Source organism: Mastigoproctus giganteus, chromosome 13, assembly GCF_048544385.1.
Source record: "Mastigoproctus giganteus isolate SK-2022 chromosome 13, ASM4854438v1, whole genome shotgun sequence".
Lineage (NCBI taxonomy): Eukaryota > Metazoa > Arthropoda > Arachnida > Uropygi > Thelyphonidae > Mastigoproctus > Mastigoproctus giganteus.
In genome coordinates this window covers 113,659,654-113,680,654 of record NC_143587.1, presented here as the reverse complement: position 1 = coordinate 113,680,654, position 21,001 = coordinate 113,659,654, and the positions used below count along the sequence as shown (strand labels likewise).

Genomic DNA, 21,001 nt, shown 5'->3' with positions numbered 1-21,001 from the left:
AGTACTGCGTACAGATCTGGAGGCCTCATTTTAGAAAGTATGTAGAGTTGCTAGAACTAGTACAAAGAAGAGCAACAAGATTGGTGAGGGGAACAAAGGGGTGCTCTTCCCAAGAAAGGCTTAAGTTCTGCAAATTGCAGCACCTGGAGAGTAGGCATCTGCAAGGTGATCTGATTGAGGTGTATAAGGCCTTGAATGGCTTGAGCACGCTGAATTCTGATGGGATCCTTCCACTTGTTCAGATTACGAACCTAAGGGGGCATAAATTCAAATTAAGAAAATACAGATGTAGAATAGATGTGCGGAAATTTGCCTTTAGCCAGCGGGTGGTTAAATGCTGGAACAAACTTCCATCTGTCGTTGTGGAAGTTGATAGGTTAAATAAATTTAATGAGGAACTGTACAGGCATTTCACGCCATTTGGAGGGAATGGCGTGATTTTTTTTTTTTTTTTTGGTTCATGCTGCATAAGCTCATACACTTGCTTTCTTGCACTACTAATAATAATACTACTACTACTACAGTATTTAAATCCTGTACGGTGTATGTTCAAGGTTTAGGTCTAAATGGTTATCTAATGAACTAATGAGACTCGTGACAGAGAAGAAAAATGCATGGGATGCATATAAATTATCAAGCGACTCAGAAGCCTATAACAGATATAAGCTAGTCTGTAATCAGGTCACAAGGTAGGTTAGGCAGGCGAAGGCAGATTACAGGAAATCTTTGGCAAAGGATGCTAAGGAAAAAAACACCAAGGATTTCTTTACTTATATAAACTCTAAAATGAAGTGGATGAATCTGTTTGGTCCACTTGATATCGATGGTTCGACTGTTGATGATCCTGCTCAGATAGCAAACAAACTGAATGATTATTTTGCATCTACATTCAACTGAGAGCAAAGTGGAGGAGAAAATGTTGAAGTTAAACATAAGAAAGGCACCTGGGGTGAATGAGATCTATCCAGTTATATTAAAGGAGGTGACAAAGCAACTAAGCAAACCCATAGTCATAATTATGATGCATCCTTGGACTCTGGGGAGGTCTCCACGGACTGGAGATGTGCAAATGTATCCCCAATTCACAAAGGGTGAATCGAAGGTTGACACAGGTAATTGCAGACCTGTTGGCTTAACTTCTGTTCCGGGGAGGTTAATCGAGGCACTGGTTAAGGAAGCATTGCAGGGTCATCTGGACAAGACTTCAGTTATGGCTTGGACACAGCATGGGTTTGTTAAGGGAAAGTCTTGTCTGACAAAATTGATAGGATATTATGATGTGGTTACAAAGGGGAATGAAGGGATCCTCTTACCAAGAGAGGCTTAAGTGCCAAATTGCAGTGGCTGGAGACTAGCCACCTGCGCGGTGATCTGATTGAGGCGTATTAGGCCTTGAATGGGTGGAGCACGCTGAATTCTGATGGGATCCTTTCACTTGTTCAGATTACGAACGTAAGGGGGCATAAATTCAAATTAAGAAAAGACAGATGTAGAATAGATGTGCGGAAATTTGCTTTTAGCCAGCGGGTGGTTAATTGCTGGAACAAACTTCCATCTATCGTGGAAGTTGATAGGTTAAATAAATTTAAGGAGGAACTGGACAGGCATTTGGAATGGTGTGATTTTTTTTTTTTTTTTTTTGGTTGATGCTGCATAAGCTCATACACTTGCTTTCTTGCATCACATGCCACTATTACTGCTACAGTATTTAAATTCTGTACGGTGTAACCAACTGATGATGTTGCCAACAGCAAATTCAAAATGGGAAGCATTCAAAGAAGTGGTCTTGGAGGCTGCTGGGCATTTCATACCAACAAAGAGGTATTGTTTGGGATTAGGGTCTGAATGGATGTCAATTGAACTAATTAGACATGTGACAGAGAAGAAAAATGCATGGGATACATATAAATTAATATGTTACACAGAAACCTATGATAGATATGAGCTTGTCTGTAACCAATTTACGCAGGAGGCTGGGAAGGTTAAGGCAGATTACGAGAAATCTTTGGCAAAGGATGCAAAGAAGAGCAGCAAGGAGTTCCTTGCATCTGTGAACTCGGAGGCGGGGATGAGTCGAATTGGTTCCCTTGATATCGATGGTTCAACTGATGATGATCCTGCTCAGGTGGTTAGCAGACTGAGTGAGTATTTTGCATCTGCATTCACGCGTGTGGGGTTGTTCGGAGAGGGGAATGCCAGAGGTGTATTTAACTCTGGCAGTAAGCTGGATAATCTTATAATGGCTGAGAGTAGAGTGAAGGATAGGTTGTTGAGGATAAACATGAGAAAGGCACCTGGGATGGATGGAATCTATCCAATTATATTGAAGGAGGTGGCAAGAGATGTAAGCAGGCTTTTAGCCGTAGTTGTGAAATCTTCCCTGGACTCGGGGGAGGTACCCATGGACTGGAGATGTGCAAATGTCCAATCTGCAGGGGGGCGGGGGATTGAAGGGAGACACCGGTAATTGCAGACCTGTTGGTGTAAATTCTGTTCTGGGTAGGTTAATGGAGGCACTGGTTAAGGAAGCATTGCAGGGTCATCTAGACAAGACTTCAGTTATGGCTTAGACACAGCATGGGTTTGTTGAGGGGAGGTTTTGTCTGACAGATTTGATTGGATATTGTGATTTAGTTACAAAGGAGTTGGATGCAGAGAATGACTTTGATATCATATATTTGGATCTTGGAAAGGCCTTTGATGCTGTTGCACATGGAGGACTGCTGCACAAATTGAAGCAGTGTGCCATTGGGGGCAAGTTGCTGCTATGGATGGGGGGGAATGGTTGAGTGGGAGAGGACAGGGAGTGGTGAACAATGCACACTGCTCTTCGTGGACTGATGTTATTGGTGGAGTCCCTCAGGGTTCGGTGTTGGGTCCATTGTTGTTTTCTGCATTTGTAAATGATATTGATGATGGTATGTCGGGCTTGGTGTCAGAGTTTGCAGACGGTATGAGGGTTGGCAGGGTTGTTGGTGACACTAATGGCAGTATGCTGCTGCAGCAGGATCTAGAAGGGTTGAGCAGATGGGCTGAGGGGTGGCAGATGAAGTTTGACATTGAAAAATGTAAAGTACTACATATGGGAAGCAGTAATCCTAGAGTAAAGTATCAACTCTGTGGTACCACAATGACAGTGGTAGAGGATCGTAGATTTTCCCTTCTCTGATCACTTTCAGTAAGTACTAACCACAGCTGACCGTGAGCACCCCACCAGCCATGCCGTTTTGGATATGCTCTGACCCAGTTGTCTGGCCATCACAATTTGGCCTTTGTCAAACTCACTTAAGTCCGCTGCCTTTCCCATCTGAAGAACAAGAGTAACACTAATTAATGGAGCTCAGTATCAGGTGTTTTTTATATGGTTTCCTGACCCGCACACGTGCAGTAGTTCATCTGCAGTTGCTTTGATTTGCGTAATGACTCGCTGGTCAATGTTTTGGCTCATCGGTTTATACTTTAATTTGACATTTTTAGACTAGTTTTATTCTTCAAGAATTTTTTATACAGGGTGTTTCAAAAATGGTCAATAATTTAAAGGTGAAAGTACAAACTAAAATAAGCAAAACAGTCCCAGTGAACATTAGGCCACAAATGAACTGTTTTCGAGATAATGCACATTTTCTGTTAAGATCCGCCACTGACTATGGGAGCACTAGTTTAGCTAAAAGCTGTGAATGTGGTTGTGCAGGCAGATATGAAGTTCTCTGAGTAGTGCAGATGAGCTGCAAGAGTAGCTCATGGTGTCTTGTCAATGATATACAGGAATTTTTCTAGCAGGGATAAGGTGGTAATTATCCCCTTGTATAAGGCAATGGTCAGGCCACACCTTGAGTACTGTATACAGGTCTGGAGGCCTCAATTTAAGAAGGATGTAGAGGTGTTGGAACGAATACAGAGAAGGGCAACAAGATTGGTGAACAGAACAAAGTGTTGCTCTTGCGGAGAAGGGCTTAAGTTTTGCAAGTTGCAGTGTTTGGTGACTAGGCACCTGCGAGGTGGTCTGATTGAGGTGTATGAAGCCTTGAATGGGAGCATGCTCAATTCTGATGGGATTCTTCCTCTGGCTCAGAATAATTGCCTGAGAGAGAATAAATTCAAATTGAGGGAAGACAGTTGTAGGATAGATGCATGGAAGTTTGCCTTTAGCCAGCGGATGGTTGATTGCTGGAACAAACTTCCATCTGTCATAGAAGTTGATAGCTTAAATAGATTCAAGGCAGAACTTGACAAACATTTGGAGCAGGGGATGGGTGAAATGAGGGTTTTTTTTTTTTTTTTTTTTTTTGGCTGATGCTATATAAACTTGCTTTCTTGCATCATGTGCCCTTGCTAATGCTAATTTTGTACCCTTATTGGGACTAATACGTGTAAATATTTATAATTTTTTGATTTTTGAGCAGACTTAATAATAGCTTTGTTTCCTTGAAAATGATGGGGAAAAAATGCATATAATAATGTAACCCAATAACAGAAGGTTGAGCCTTGGTATAATTTTAAAAAAATCAAACTTATTTATCCATAAATAAAGAAATTTGGGCACCTTTCAGATGTTACAAATTTTTTTGGCACATATCAGGGCATGACTGCTGCTAGGTTAAGGTAGTCATTTTATCACAGTCCTGCGAAAAGGAGAAAAAATTTATTATTTTTCCCCATCTTGCTATTATGTTGGATTGTATGGTTCAAATATTAAGTTATAAAACTTAATAGAATCATCAGCTATATTTCTTTGATTGCTAAAACTCAGTGAGTTTGTGATCTTAACAGTTATGTAATATACTGATTTTACAAATGCAGGTACACAATGCTGCTAATAGCAACCAGAAAGAAAAGTATGAAGCAGATCTCAAGAAAGAAATTAAAAAGTTGCAGGTGAGTTCAGGTTTATACTAAATTGTAACATGTAACTTAATAAAATATTTGTATTAGTTGAATGTATACAGGTAACCCCATCCCCAGTGCCAGCTTAAGGTAAAATTGCATGCCTGGCAAAATCTGCTTCCAGTACCCCACACCATTACTTTTGGTATTATGGTAGTAGATCGAGATGCAGGATAAGTACAACATAATAAAAATTTTGAAAAAATAAGCAAAATATACCCCCCTTCTTTCAAGCATTTGCTGCCCTTCGGATCTTGCTACCCTAGGTATTCCTTTATTATGATTTAGTTTTTTTATGTACATTCACTATGTATTAAATTTGCTAATAACAGCCAATAAAATACTTGTACTTTCAAAAAAAATTGTTAGAAGTATTAGAGTGCTTAACTTCATGAACAATATATAAAGGATGCAGTACAAATTAATAAAAATAATTCCTAAAAGGATAAATTTGGTGCTCTGTATACACTCCCACATGGGAAAAGCTTGAATGATACCTAAGCTGGGCAGATGCATGGTTAATCACATGATAATCATATTAGACTGTCTTCTGGTGGGCAGAGTTTTTAACACTCAATACTGCACAGATATTTAGTATTGAATGTTAAAATGTGTGACGACAGATTGTCATGAATGCATACTGCTCATGACAATATGTTGTGAGTAGTGTGTACTTTTTTTTTTATTTTTCATGTAGTGTAAGATGAAAAGTTTTTTGTTATTGGTTCAAATAAACATAGAAGAAGGGTGCTATAGCAATATATCTTTTGAAAAACATTCATTGCAAGAAGTATTTATTTTCTTTTTGAAAAATGAAAGTGGTCTGAAGATTTCTGTTTGAAGATAAAATTTCAAAGAAAATTTAATTTTCTTTGAAATTTCATTGTCAACATATAAAGAAAGGCCTTATAACAATGTGAATTTAAAAAAAAAAAAAAAAATCATAAGTTGCATATACCTTTTTTTGTTTGATTTTATGTTGACGTTTTATATCACTGTTGACAAAATAATTTTCAGATAGATTCTATGATTCGATATATCTTTTCAAAAAACAGTTCCATTATGAGTAGCAGCAACCATTCTATTAAATATATTTGTAAAGTATTTTTTTTTTTTTAAATTAGTTTTTTCACAGTTTATAGCTGAAGTGGCTATTATATATATATATATATATATATATATATATATAAACAAAAAAAAAAAAAAAGGTTAGTTAATGTATGCAGTGTGTTACATTTCAGGCATATTAGCAAATAGTAATAATTCATGATTTATTACGAAAAAAAAGAAAAAACTTGTGTGCAAACGGAGAACATTTACTTTGTAAAAGTATTTATCATATTGTCCATTAATTCCAGAAATCAGTGCATGGAAACATGCTTGGATATTCAGTGCTTTGGCTACAATATATGGAATATTGATGGCCCATGTATGTTATATATTGGGGGGGGGGGGAAGCATAAGTATGGTTCAAATATAATACTTTTTTTAATGCTCTCCTTAAATTAGGAAAAGTAAAAGCAAAAGCAGATTACAGACATTGCATGTTGGGCAATACATGTAACTGATATTGATCAATAAGCAGCATAAACGGTAGCTATCTACCAACACTTGCCAATTGTTCTGATTTAATTGGAAGTTTTCTGATAATTGGGTGTTATTCCAATTTTTGCCCAAGTTTTCAGATATGCATATGTTAATTTAATTTTTTTTTCAATTATGAACTACAGCATTTAATTATATATGCTTACAAGCTGACTTTTAGATGCCTCTGCATGTATATTACAGTAAACACTTCAGTTTCTTGATAGCAGTGGCACATAATTGTACACAAGTGTTCATTCGATTACCTGGAAATAAACAAATTCTTCACTTTAGTGTTTTTAGAAAGTATTTATTTTTCATTTAAATCATTTTTTGCCATAGCATTAGTAAAGGCCTATGATGCAAGAAAGCAAGCTTATATAACATCAGCCAAAAAAAAAAAAAAAAAAAAAAATCCCCCCCCATCCATTCACTCCAAATGTTTGTCTACTTTTGCTTTGGAACTTATTTAAATTGTTGACCTTCACTACAACAAAGGTAAGTTTTGGTCCCACTGTCAACTAACTACTGGCTGATTTCTGCATATCTAATCTACAATTGTCTTTACTACAACAAATGGAAGTTTTGGTCCAACTGTCAACTACCTACCTACTGGCTACAGGCCGAATTCTGCACATCTAATATACAATTATCTTTTCTCAGTTTGAATTTATGTCCCATCAAGTGAGTAATCTGAGCAAGAGGAAGAATCCAATTAGCATTAAGCTTGCTCAAACCATTCAAGGCCTTATACACCTCAGTTAGATCACTTCGTAGGTGCCTAGTCTCCAGAAGCTGCAATTTGCAGAACAAAGCCTCTCTTGGTAACATCAGCCCTTTGTTCCACTCACCAATCTTGCTGCCCTTCTCTCTACTCATTCCAGCAGCCCTACATCATTTTCTAAAATGAGGCCTCCAGAACTGTATACAGTACTCAAGGTGTGTCCTGACCATTGCCTTATACAAGAGGACAATTCCCCCCCCCCTATCCCTGCTAGCTAAATTCCTCTATATCATTGACAAGACACCACGAGCTACTCTTGCATTCTGTGTGCACTGTACAGAAAACTTCATATCTGACTGCACAATTACCCCCAGGTCCTTTTCATTCTCCACTACCTTGAGTGTAGTACCACCCAGTTGATACATTACTCTGGGGTTACTGCTACCCATATGTAGTACATTATATTTGTCAATGTTAAACTTCAGTTGCCCCCTCTCAGCTCATCTGCTCAACTTTTCCAGATCCTGTTGTATTAGCATACTATCATTACTGTCATTAACAACCCTGCCAACCTTGGTATCGTCTGAAAACTTAGAAATTAACCCTGATATACCTTCATCAGTATCATTAATAAATGCTGAAAGCAACAATGGGTCCAACATTGAACCCTGGAGGACTCAACTAATAATATTAGTCCACGAAGAGCAGTGTCTGTTAGCATTAGTAGAGGTAATGATGCAAGAAAGCAAGCTTATGCAGCATTAGCCAAAAAAAAAAAAAAAACCCACTTCACCCCTCTGTTCGTTCGAAATACCTGTCCAGCTGAGCCTTAAACTTATTTAGGCTATCAACTTCCACGACAAGGGATGGAAGTCTGTTCCACCAAACAACCACCCGCTGGCTAAAGGCAAATTTCTGCACATCGTCTATCCTATATCTGTCTTTCCTCAATTTGAATTTATGCCCTCTCAGGTGATTATTCTGAGCAAGAGGAAGAATCCCATCAGCATTGAGCATGCTCAAACCATTCAAGGCTTTATATACCTCTATCAGATCACCTCGCTGGTGCCTAGTCTGCAGACACTGTAATTTGCAAAAGTTATGCCTTTCTTCGTAAGAGCACCCCTTTGTTGGGCAACTAATCTTGTTGCCCTTCTCTGTACTCGTTCCAGCAGCTCTACATCCTTCTCTACAGTACTCTAGGTGTGTCCTGACCATTGCCTTATACAAGGGAATAATCACCTCCTTATCCCTGCTAGAAACATTCTTATATATCATTGACAATATACCATGAGCTACTCTTGCAGCCCATGTGCACTGCTCAGAGAACTTCATATCTGCCTGCACAACCACCCCCAGGTCTCTTTCATTCTCTACCACTGTCAGTGTAGTATCACAGAGTTGATACATTGCCCTGGGGTCACTGATAATCATATGTAGTACTTTACATTTGTCAATGTTAAACTTCATTTGCCACCTCTCAAGCCCATCTGCTCAACCTTTCCAGATCCTGTTGCAGCAGCATAGTGTCAGTAGTGTCCTTGACAACCTTGCCAACCTTCGTATCCTCTCCAAACTTGGACATTAAGCTTGATATACCATCATCAATATCATTTATAAATACAGAAAATAATAATGGACCCAACACTGAACCCTGAGGGACTCCACTAATAACATTAGTCCACGATGAGCAGCGTCCATTGATTATCATTCTCTGTCTGCTCCCCCTCAACCATTCCCCCCCATCCATAGCAGCAACTTGCCTCTAATGCCACACTGCTCCAATTTGTGCAGCAGTCCTCCATGTGCAATAGCATCAAAGGCCTTTCTAAGATCCAAGTATATAATATCAAAGTTATTCCCTGCATCCAGGTCTTTTGTGACTGCATCATAGTATCCAATGAAATTGGTCAGGCAAGACTTCCCCTTAACAAAACCATGCTGTGTCCAAGCTATAACTGAAGTCTTGTCTAGATGATCCTGCAGTGCTTCTTTAACCAGTGCCTCGATTAATTTTCCTGGAACAGAAGTTAAACTCAGAGGTCTATAATTACTTGTGTCAGCCTTTGATCCTCCTTGTGAAATGGGATCACATTTGCACATCTCCAGTCTGTGGGTACCTCCCCTGAGTCGAAGGAAGCTCTCATAATTATGGCTAAGGGTTTGCTTACTTCCTTTGCTGCCTCCTTTAATATAACTGGATAGATCCCATCCACCCCAGGTGCCTTTCTTGTGTTAATCTTCAACAATTTCTCCTCCACTTTTCTCTCAGTTATTAGAAGATTCTCTAGCTTACTGCCAGAGTTGAATACACCTCTGGCATTCCCCTCGCCGAATAACTTCTCATATGTGAATGTTGATGCAAAATATTCATTTAGTTTGTTAGCTACCTGAGCAGGATCATCAACAGTTGACCCATCGATATCAAGTGGACCAATCTGATTCACCCCCTTCCTTCTAGAGTTTACATAAGTAAAGCACTCATTGCTGTTTTTCTTTGCATCCCTTGCCAAAGATTTCTTGTAATCTGCCTTCACCTGCCTAACCTCCTTTGTAACTTGGTTACAGACCAACTTGTATCTATCATAGGCTTTTGTGTCACGTGTTAATTTGTATGTATCCCATGCATTTTTCTTCTCTGCCATATGTCTCATTAGTTCATCTGACATCCATTTAGGTCTAAACCTTGAACAATATTTCTTAGTTGGTATGTAAAGGCTAGTAGCTCCCAAGATAAGTTCTTTGAATGCTTCCCAGTTTGAATTTGCTGTTGGTAACATCATCAGTTGGTCCCACTGTAAGGAATTTAAATCCTGTCTCAGTCCATCATAGTCGCCTTTACGAAAGCAATAACCCTTCCCTTTTCCCCTAATGGTAGTTACCTCTTTGAGTAAATCCCACTTCAGAACACTGTGATCACTGCTACCAGTGGTTCATTTATCTGCAGATTCTTAATTCATGAAGAATCACTACTGATAATCAAATAAAGAGTATTACTCCCTCTAGTTGCCTCCTGAACATGCTGATGTAGAAAACAATCATCCAATAAATCCACAAAAGCCTTGCTAGTGTGTGAGTGACCAGCCCCCAAATTCCAGTCAATATCTGGGAAATTAAAATCCCCCATTATTAGACTCTCTGATTTACTGGCCCACTCTATTTCCCTGTACAGTTTCTTATTATACTCATCAGAGTCATTAGGCCTATAGCACACTCCTATTCTCAATTTTGATCTCCCAATGCTTATGTCACACCAAACTGACTCGACACTGCACTGTCCAGCGATTTCGACTGGCTTCACTTCCTTCCTTGGATTTTATGTGTTTCTTAACTAATAGCATGACCTTTCCTATCCTGTCTATCCTTTCTGTAGACGTTGTACTTCCCAAATTCCAGTTCTACATTCCTTATATCTGTGTGACACCACGTCTCTAAAATCCCAGCAATATCTACCTTTGATGTTTTCAGCAATACTTCAAATTCATCAAATTTATTTACTAAACTCCTAGCATTGGTGTACACGCAAGTATACATGCACCTGTTTCTATTCTTAGCTCTACTAACACAACCCATGTGTTTACTTGTACCACAATGACTCCCAGCAGTCTCTGAAATATCCTGCATCTTGTTTTTCAGACTTCTGCTCATTCCAATAGAAGCAGTGCAAGAATCTCTTTCACCTCTGTCAGTGGCTACTGTTAATCTATTAGTCTTTGTCTCCCCCCCACCAAGCTAGCAGTTTTCCAACCCACCTAACACTGCCTCGATAGCATCAGCAAATATTCTTGCACCATTTCTATTTAAGTGTATTCCATCCCTGTAGAAGCAGTCTCTCCTGTTAACAAGTAGTCCAGGCTGAAAAAAATTCTACCCCTTGAGCCTTGCACAATCTTTCCAGGGCCGAATTGATTGACAAGGCTCTCATCATATACTCCCTCCTATCGTGTCTGTGCAGAATTGCAGACACTTTCAAATTCAACCCTAATCCACGGCTTTTTTTCAGCAGTGACCTGTACTAGTTAAGTAATTCCTGCAGAATTACTTAACCGGCAGATAGAGAGTGGTTATTGATAACCACTCTCTGTCTTCTCCCAATCAACCATCCTTTTATCCATTGTGGCAACTTGCCCTTAATGCCATACTGCTGCAGTTTGTACAGTAGTCTTCCATGTGCCACAGTATTAAAAGCTTTCCTAAAATCCAAGTATATGATATCAAAATTATTTTTTGCATCCAGTTCCTTTGTGACCCCATCATAGTATCTAATCAGATTTGTCAGACAAGACTTCTCCTTAACAAACCCGTGCTGTGTCTGAACTATAACTGCAGTCTTGTCTAGGTAATCCTGTATTACTTCCTTAACCAGTGACTCCATTATTTTCCCTGAACAGATGTTAAACTAACAGGCCTGTAATTGCTTGAGTCACTCTTTGATCCCCCTTTGTTAATTAGGGACACATTTTCACATCTCCAGTCCATGGGGACCTCACCTGAGTCCAATGAAGCTTTCATATTTATGGTTAAGGGTTTGCTTACTTCCTTTTCTGCTTCCTTTAATATAACTGGATAGATGCTATCCACCCCAGGTCTCTTTCTTATGTTCAATTTCAACAATTTCTCCTCCAATTTGCTCTCAGTTATTACAAAGTCATTTAGCTCCCTGACGAATAAACTTTGATAAACTTCTGTCATTCATCTCCCTGAATAACTCCTCATGCGTGAATGTAGATGCAGAATACTCATTCTGTTTGTCGGCTTACCTCAGCAGGTTCATCAACAATCGATTGTTCGATGTCAAGTGGAGAAATCTGATTCATCCCCTTCCTTCTAGAGTTTACATAAGTAAAGAAGTCTCTTCTGTTTTTCTTTTTCATCGTTTGACAAAGATTTCTTGTAATCTGCATTTGCTTGCCTAACGTTCTTTGTGACTTGATTACAGACTATCTTATATCTAACATAGACTGTGTCTCCTGATAATTTATATGCATCCCATGCATTTTTATTCTCTGCCATGAGTGTCATTGGGTCATCTGACATCCATTTAGGCCTAAACCTTGAACGGTATTTCTTAGTTGGTATGAAAAAAACTAGTAGATTCCAAGATTAATTCCTGAATGCTTCCCATTTACAATTTGCTCTTGGTAATATCAAGTTAGTTCTACTGTATGGAATATACATCCAATCTGTTAGTTCTACTGTATGGAATATACATCCAAGAATAATTTTCATATAATGCTTTACTGCTTGTTTATTGTCTTTTATGTTCATTATTGATACTTTTCAGAGGAGGAACAAGAATTGTCGGGCCCTGCAGTAAGAAAGGTTGTTCATCTGTCATAGACGGACAACCTTTTATGTGCAGCTTCAACACACTCCTATTAAAATTAAGTGAAAGAAATGGTAGGCTTAATTGTTTTTGTTATAAGACAATCGTTGTACAACTTATTAAACGTTACTTTATCAGTGGGCTGTTAATCTTGTTCTGGAATAACAGTAATCAATTACATGACCTAACAAACTTATGTTGTAAAATAATTATTGTGACGTTTGGTTATGTAGAGCAGTGCAGCAAAAACTTATAGCTCTGAGATAATCTCTGTCCATGCACACCATGCAAATTGGCCCCTGAGCACACTTGTACAAATATAACACATGATGATGTAATGGCCTCATTTGGTGATATGCCTAGAAACCAAAACAACTTCAGTTTTGATTGGAAATTAAAAAAAAAAAAAAAAAAACCCTATATTTAGTGGAAATTAAAAACTGGATAAGAATGCATATATTTCATTTTTTAGTAGTGTAACCAACTTGTGCATCTTTACTATGAATTTTCATTGAAAATGCATAGTATTTTATCCGTGGCTTATTAGGTGAGGGGCCTGCATACTCACACCAGCTGTTATGGGAGGCTTCCCAAAATAGTACCCAAGCCCTGAGAATTTTAAATGGGCACTGATTTTAGCTAAATTGTGGATTAAATGGGCATTTGTGGGTTCATGCAGAACTAGCAGCTGTTTATAACATTGTTTCTAAAGGAAAATTTGGTAAGAGCAATCAAATTAATTTTAGCCAGAATCCACTTGTAATTTGTGCTGTGTAAAATGTAATAAAATGTAATATCTACCCAAGAATAATTTTCTAAAAATTCAGGAATAAAAAATATTTTCATTATTATTCTGTGATTTATTACTGAATACATCAGTAATTGAAGAAAATTTTTTGGTGGTTTGGTGTAAATTTCTTTGAAGAAAAAGAAAACCATTGTGAGCACAGGAACAGTGGTAACAATGTTTATTTGGGGATATATGATCCAGGCATTTGAAGTGTGAAATACACTTCCATAAATGTGTTATACCTTTATTGTAATTTAAATCTCACTGTGGATAATAATAAATTCAGTACAGTGAGGTTTAACAATTGCTGTTATGGTGGCTAAATGATATTGAGAAGCAAACATTTTCTGTGGGGGAAAGGGGGGGGGTTGGATTATTTGCACCTTTCCTGTCTCCAAAAAGTGGTCATCCAGTGGCAATGAAATTGTGTTTTGAACTTTACCAAAATTTGCATGGGTTTGAAGGAAGTGTAGGCCTAGATTAAAAACAATCAGGATTTAATTTAAAAAGTTAAGTTACATTTACTTCAGTTATTTTCAAGAATTTAGGAACATGTTATGGTGTACCTTTACATTTTGAAGTTAGAAAAAGGAAGTGGGTTTGCATTTTGCAGCTTGTGCTGATCTTAGTGACTAAGTGTTGAGGAGAAGGGGTGAAAAGTTTGTGTATTTTTTGTTTTTCTTTACTTGGTATATTAAGTTATGATAATTGTTGACTTTTTTTTTTTTTTTTTTTTGCCAATACTGTAGAAGCTTTGCTTCCTTACATCACTTTATAAAAATTCTTCAGATTTTCAATTTGTAAAAGTTAGCAAGTTTGTATTGGGGGGAGCTGAAGAGTCTCTCATAGAAGGAATGCTCATAGTTGTAAAAACCTATTTATTTTTTAACATAGTTCCCCTCACGGCAACATGCACTTTGGCATGAATCACTAGCTTTCATAACCGGCTAAAATAAAATTCAGAAGTATTGACTCAAACTAGCTGTTGACTGCATCCATCACTGCCTTGTAGAATTTCTGTCCTTTTTGATTTGGGGAGAACATAGTCCAATGGAGTCCAATCTGACAAGTAGAATAGATGCTGTAATAGCTTGAACCCACGATCACACTGTGTGTGTGTGTGCTGGTGCATTGTCTTGATGCAAGATGGCTCTTCTTCCCAGTTTTCTGCACCTCTTGGGTTTCAGTTCAACAGGGTACATTCCAGTAAGTTAGAATAATACTTCACATTTTTGTGGCACACCTTGTTCCAGGAAATCATCCATAATCACCCCTTCTGCATCCCAAATGACAGATGCCATAACTTTCACAGCCAACTTCTGCACCCGAAAATTTTTAGGAGGAGGAGGAGGAGGAGAAGCAAGAATGCTTCCATTGTTTCAATTATTTTTTTTTTTCAGGGTTGAAGTGGTGCACCCATGTTTTGTCCATAGTGACACATCGCTCCAAAACTGAACTTCATTAGCTTAAAAATGCTGCCAAGAATGCAAAGAAAAACAGCAAGACAGAACTATGCTTATATTAACAGTAGAAGGAAGGGGTTGAATTACATTGGCCCACTTGATGTTTATGGGTTAACTGTTAATGACCCTGCTCAGGTTGTGAACAAATTGAATTGGTATTTTGCATCTACATTCACACATGAGGAATTCTTTAGGGTAGGAAATGCCAAAAGTTTATCAAACTCTAACAAGGAGCAAAATGACTGTGTAATAACTGAAAGGAAAGTGGAAGAGGAATTGTTGAGGATGGACATAAAAAAAAAAAAAAAAAGCACCTGGGGTGGATGGAATCTATCCAATTATATTAAGGGAGTCAAAGTAAGTAATTAAACCATTAGGCATAATTATGAGCTTAATTGGATTCAGGGAAGGTCCCTACAGACTGTAAAAGGGGCAAATATATATATATATCTCTAATTCATAAAGGTGGATCAAAATGCGACATGAGTAATTACAGAATAATAGAATTGCTGATTAAATACGTAATGCAAGCCCATTTGGACAGGCAAGCAATTATACTGCAATCACAGCAGGTATTTGCAAGGGGTGGGCTTCTATAGTCAATCTGAGAGGTTATTGTGATGCAGTGACCAAGGAACTGGATGCAAAAAATAATTTTGATGTCATATACAGTAGACTCTCGATTTTCTGGGATAGATGGTAAAAAAAATTCCCGGATAATCGATTTCCCAGTTAATCCAAAAAATACAGCAAGTCCCCGACATACATAAGAGATACATTCCAGGAGTTGTTACGTAAGTTGAGTTTTAACTAGGGAATGACTAATTAGCATTAGCATTAGTAGAGGCATTTGATGCAAGAAAGCAAGCTTATGCAGCATCAGCCAAAAAAAAAAAATAAAGTAAAATAAATAAATAAAAAATAAGCATTTCCACTTCACCCCTCTGTTCATTCGAAATACCTGTCCAGCTGAGCCTTAAACTTATTCAGGCTATCAACTTCCACGACAAGGGATGGAAGTCTGTTCCACCTACCAACCACCCGCTGGCTAAAGGCAAATTTCCGCACATCTATCCTACATCTGTCTTTCCTCAATTTGAATTTATGCCCTCTCAGGTGATTATTCTGAGCAAGAGGAAGAATCCCATCAGCATTGAGCATGCTCAAACCATTCAAGGCTTTGTACGCCTCTATCAGATCACCTCGCTGGTGCCTAGTCTCCAGACACTGTAATTCGCAAACTTAAGCCTTTCTTTGTAAGAGCACCCCTTTGTTCCATTCACTAATCTTGTTGCCCTTCTCTGTACTCATTCCAGAAGCTCTACATCCTTCTTGAAATGAGGCCTCCAGGCCTGTATACAGTACTCTAGGTGTGGCCTGACCATTGCCTTATACAAGGGAATAATCACCTCCTTATCCCTGCTAGCAAAATTCCTATATATCATTGACAATACACCATGAGCTACTCTTGCAGCCCGTCTGCACTGCTCAGAAAACTTCATATCTGCCTGCACAACCACCCCCAGGTCCCTTTCATTCTCTACCACTGCCAGTGTAGTACCACAGAGTTGATACGTTGCTCTGGGGTTGCAGTTTCCCATATGTAGTACTTTACATTTGTCAATGTTAAACTTCATTTGCCACCTCTCAGCCCATCTGCTCAACCTTTCCAGATCCTGTTGCAGCAGCATAGTGTCAGTAGTGTCCTTGACAACCCTGCCAACCTTTGTATCATCTGCAAACTTGGACATTAAGCTTGATATACCATCATCAATATAATTTATAAATACAGAGAACAATAAAGGACCCAATACTGAGCCCTGAGGGACTCCACTAATAACATTAGTCCACGATGAGCAGTGTCCATTGATTATCACTCTGTCTTCTCCCCCTCAACCACCCCTTTATCCATAGCAGCAATTTGCCTCCAATGCCATACTGCTCCAATTTGTGCAGCAGTCTTCCATGTGCAACAGTATCAAAAGCCTTTCTAAGATCCAAGTATATAATATCAAAGTTATTCCCTGCATCCAGTTCTTTTGTGACTGCATCATAGTATCCAATGAAATTGGACAGGCAAGACTTCCCCTTAACAAAACCATGCTGTGTCCGAGCTATAACTGAAGTCTTGTCTAGATGATCCTGCAGTTCTTCTTTAACCAGTGCCTCCATTAATTTTCCGGGAACAGAAGTTAAACTCACAGGTCTATAATTACTTGTGTCAGCCTTTGATCCTCCCTTGTGAATTGGGGTCACATAAAATATTGCTACTATATCCCTGATATACCAAAATTACAAAATCCATATAATATCCTCAGAAGAATGAAGAAAGCTATATATTTTTAATTAGTTCAAATAAAAACTTTTATGTGGGGACAGCAGTGAAGTAGCCAGAGTAGCATATAAGAAAAGAAAACATAAAAGGAAGAAAAAAGCATGTTATCGTACTGTAAAAACTGATACGTATTTCATAGCCTTTGTTATTATAGTTGACTTCATTGGTGTCGATTGCTACACCGCTTCTCATATTCTGTGATTCTCCTTTATTGTGTTCAGTGTTGCCACTGACAAACCTGAATTCCGCACGATACTTGTTGATATTTGGCCATTTTCATATATCCTTATCATTTTAATTTTCTGATCCAGCTCGATTGCTTTCCTTTTATTGATAGATTTACTAGTACCGCTGTCACTTATTCTCTTAGTCGGCACCATGATAAGTCAAAATTAAATTTTCTGGAAAGAACTTCACAAGGTTAAGGCAAAAACTCACTATTATCACCCCACACAAACTCACATTTTACTAAAGCACATTTCTGAAGGTCACTGCCATAAAACAATTTGCACTTTCCGGTTTATTGGGCTTTCCTGTTAGTGCAATTCATTATAAACAGTTAGTAAACTAGATCTTATTGCATTTGCGATAATACCGATAACTGGAATTCTGTGGGTTTTTACGTTATTGTGGTGAAATGTGTGTCTCCGTCACTGAAATCTTCAGTCATATATAAATAACATAAGTCGGCGACTTACTGTATCGAAAACTGATCAACAACCTACGTAAAAAGTATGGCGATAGATAAAAAACTAAAAAACTTACCACGCACTAGTCGCGTAAGTAGTGTGTGGTAAGTTTCGGGTTGATTGTTTTTTTTTTTAATTTGGAGTCGAATTGTCCCGGTTAATCCAATTCCAGTAAATTGAGAGTCTGCTGTATAGATTCAGGAAGACTTTTGATACTGTTTCACATACGTTATTATGGTGAAATGTGTGTCTCCGTCACTGAAATCTTCAGTCATATATAAATAACATAAGTCAGCGACTTACTGTATCGAAAACTGATCAACAACCTACGTAAAAAGTATAGCGATAGATAAAAATCTAAAAAACTTACCACGCACTAGTCGCGTGAGTAGTGTGTGGTAAGTTTCGGGTTGATTGTTTTTTTTTAAATTTGGAGTCGAAGTGTCCCGGTTAATCCAATTCCAGTAAATCGAGAGTCTGCTGTATAGATTCAGGAAGGCTTTTGATACTGTTTCACATAACACTGCTGTACAAATTGGAGCATTAAGGGCAAGTTACTGGTATGAATAAAGGGATGGTTAAGTGGAAGAAGACAGAGAATAGTTATAAATAGGCACTGTTCTTCGTGGACTAATGTAATTAGGGGAGTTCCCCATGGTTCAGTTCTGGGTTCACTGTTGTTTTCAGTATTTATTCTCCTGCACAATTAACCTCAAGTCCTTTCATTCTCTACCACTGTCACTGTGGTACCACAGAGTTCATGTGTTACCCTGGGATTACTCCTTCCCATATGTAGTACTTTACATTTGTCAATGTTAAACTTCATTTGCCACCTCTCAGCCCATCTGCTCAACTTTTCTAAATCCTGTTGCAGCAGTGTACTGTCATTAGTGCCATTAACAACCCTGCCAACCTTCGTATCGTCTGCAAACTTGAACATTAAGCCTGATGTACCATCATCAGTATCATTTATAAATACAGAAAACAACAATGGACCCAACACTGAACCCTGAGGGACTCCACTAAAAACATTAGTCCACGAAGAGCAGTGTCCACTGATTACCACTCTCTGTCTTCTCCCACTCAACCATCCCTTTATCCATAGCAGCAATTTGCCTCTAATGTCACACTGCTCCAATTTGTGCAGCAGCCTTCCAGGTGCAAAGTATCAAAGGCTTTTCTAAGATCCAAATATATGATATCAAAGTTATTCTTTGCATCCAGTTCCTTTGTGACTACATCATAGTTTTTTTTTTTTTTTTTGGTAGTTGTTGGCGCTTTGGCTTCTGTGGCCATAATGCACCTCCCAAGGTTTTTGCAGTACTTTGATCCAAGCCCGAGGCGGGAATCGAACACGCGACCTTTAGGTTGCCAGGCAGGCACTTTACCCACCCGGCTAGCTCGTCGGCTACATCATAGTATTCAATCAAATTATTCAGACAAGTCTTCCCCTTAACAAACCCATGCTGTGTCAGAGCTATAACCGAAGTCTTGTCTAGATGAACCTGCAATGCTTCTTTAACCGGTGCCTCCATTAATTTCCCTGGAACAGAAGTTTAATTACCTGTGTCTCCCTTTGATCCTCCTTTGTGGATTGGGGTCACATTTGCACATCTCTAGTCCATAGGTACCTCCCCTGAGTCCAGGGAAGCTCTCATAATTATGGCTAAGGGTTTGCTTATTTCCTTTGCCGCCTCCTTTAATATAACTGGATAGATTCCATCCACCCCCAGGTGCCTTTCTTGTGTTTATCTTCAACAATTTCTCCTCCACTTTACTCTCAGTTATTACAAGATTATCTAGCTTACTGCCAGAGTTGAATACGCCTCTGGCATTCCCCTCCCTGAATAACCCTAATGTGCGAATGTCAATGCAAAATATTCATTCAGTGTGTTAGCTACCTGAGCAGGATCATCAACTGTTGAGCCATCGATATCAAGTGGACCAATCTGATTCATCCCCTTCCTTCTAGAGTTTACATAAATAAAGAACTCGTTTTTCTGTTTTTCTTTGCATCATTTTGCCAAAGATTTCTCGTAATCTGCCTTTGCCTGCCTAACCTCCTTTGTAACTTGGTTACAGACCAGCTTATATCTATCATAGGCTTCTGTGTCACATGTTAATTTGTATGTATCCTGTGCATTTTTCTTCTCTGTCACATGTGTAATTAGTTCATCTGATATCCATTTAGGCCTAAATCTTGAACAATATTTCTTTGTTGGTATGAGAAGCCTAGTGGCTTCTAAGATTAATTCTCCGAATGCTTCCCATTTTGAATTTGCTGTTGGTAACATCATCAGTTGGTTCCACTGTATAGAATTTAAATACTATCTCAGAGCACCTTACCATTATATACTACCCTTGATGGTAGTTACTTCTTTGAGTAAATCCCACTTCAGCACACTGTGATCACTGCCACCTAGTGGTTCCTTTATCTGCAGATTCTTGATGCATGAATAATTGCTACTGATAATCAGATCAAGAGTATTACTCTCTCTAGTTGCCTCCTGAACATGCTGTGGTAGGAAATAATCATCCAATAAATCCACAAAAGCCTTGCTAGTGTGTGAGTGACCAACTCACAAATTCCTGTCAATATCCGGCAAATTAAAGTCCCCCATTATAAGGCACTCTAATTTACTGGCCCACTCTATTTCTCTGCACAATTGCTCATTATACTCATCAGATTCATAAGGCCTATAACACACACCTACTCTCATTTTTCCTTTCCCAATGCTTATGTCACACCAAACAGACTCAACATTGCATTGTCCACCAACATCAATTGGATGCACTTCCTTAGATTTTGTGTTTCTTAACTAACAGAATAACCCCTCCTCCCTTCCTGTCCTGTCTATCCTTTCTGTACATATTGTACTCCCCAAATTGTAGTTCTGCACTTCTTATGTCTCTGTGACACCTTGTCTCTGATATCCCAACAATATCTGCCTTTGATGTCTTGACTAGCATTTCAAGCTCATCGAATTTATTAACTATATTAGCATTAGCAGAGGCATTTGATGCAAGAAAGCAAGCTTATGTAGCATCAGCCAAAAAAAAAAAAAAAAAAAACCCACTTCCACTTCACCCCTCTGTTCATTCAAAATACCTGTCCAGCTGAGCCTTAAACTTATTTAGGCTATCAACCTCCACCACAAGGGATGGAAGTCTGTTCCACCAACCAACCACCCGCTGGCTAAAGGCAA

The 21,001-nt window shown here is 38.6% G+C and overlaps 1 protein-coding gene across 2 annotated transcripts in view; it reads left to right on the top strand.

Moving 5' to 3' along the window:
* The window catches only part of LOC150076374 (CCR4-NOT transcription complex subunit 3-like), a 370,933-nt gene that overhangs the window by 116,383 nt on the left and 233,549 nt on the right, over window positions 1–21,001 (top strand). For both annotated transcript variants that reach the window (XM_090387831.1, XM_090387830.1), the window contains exon 3: window positions 4,801–4,875. In XM_090387831.1, the coding sequence (XP_090243957.1) occupies window positions 4,801–4,875 (75 nt within the window). The remainder of the gene's footprint in view (window positions 1–4,800; window positions 4,876–21,001) is intronic.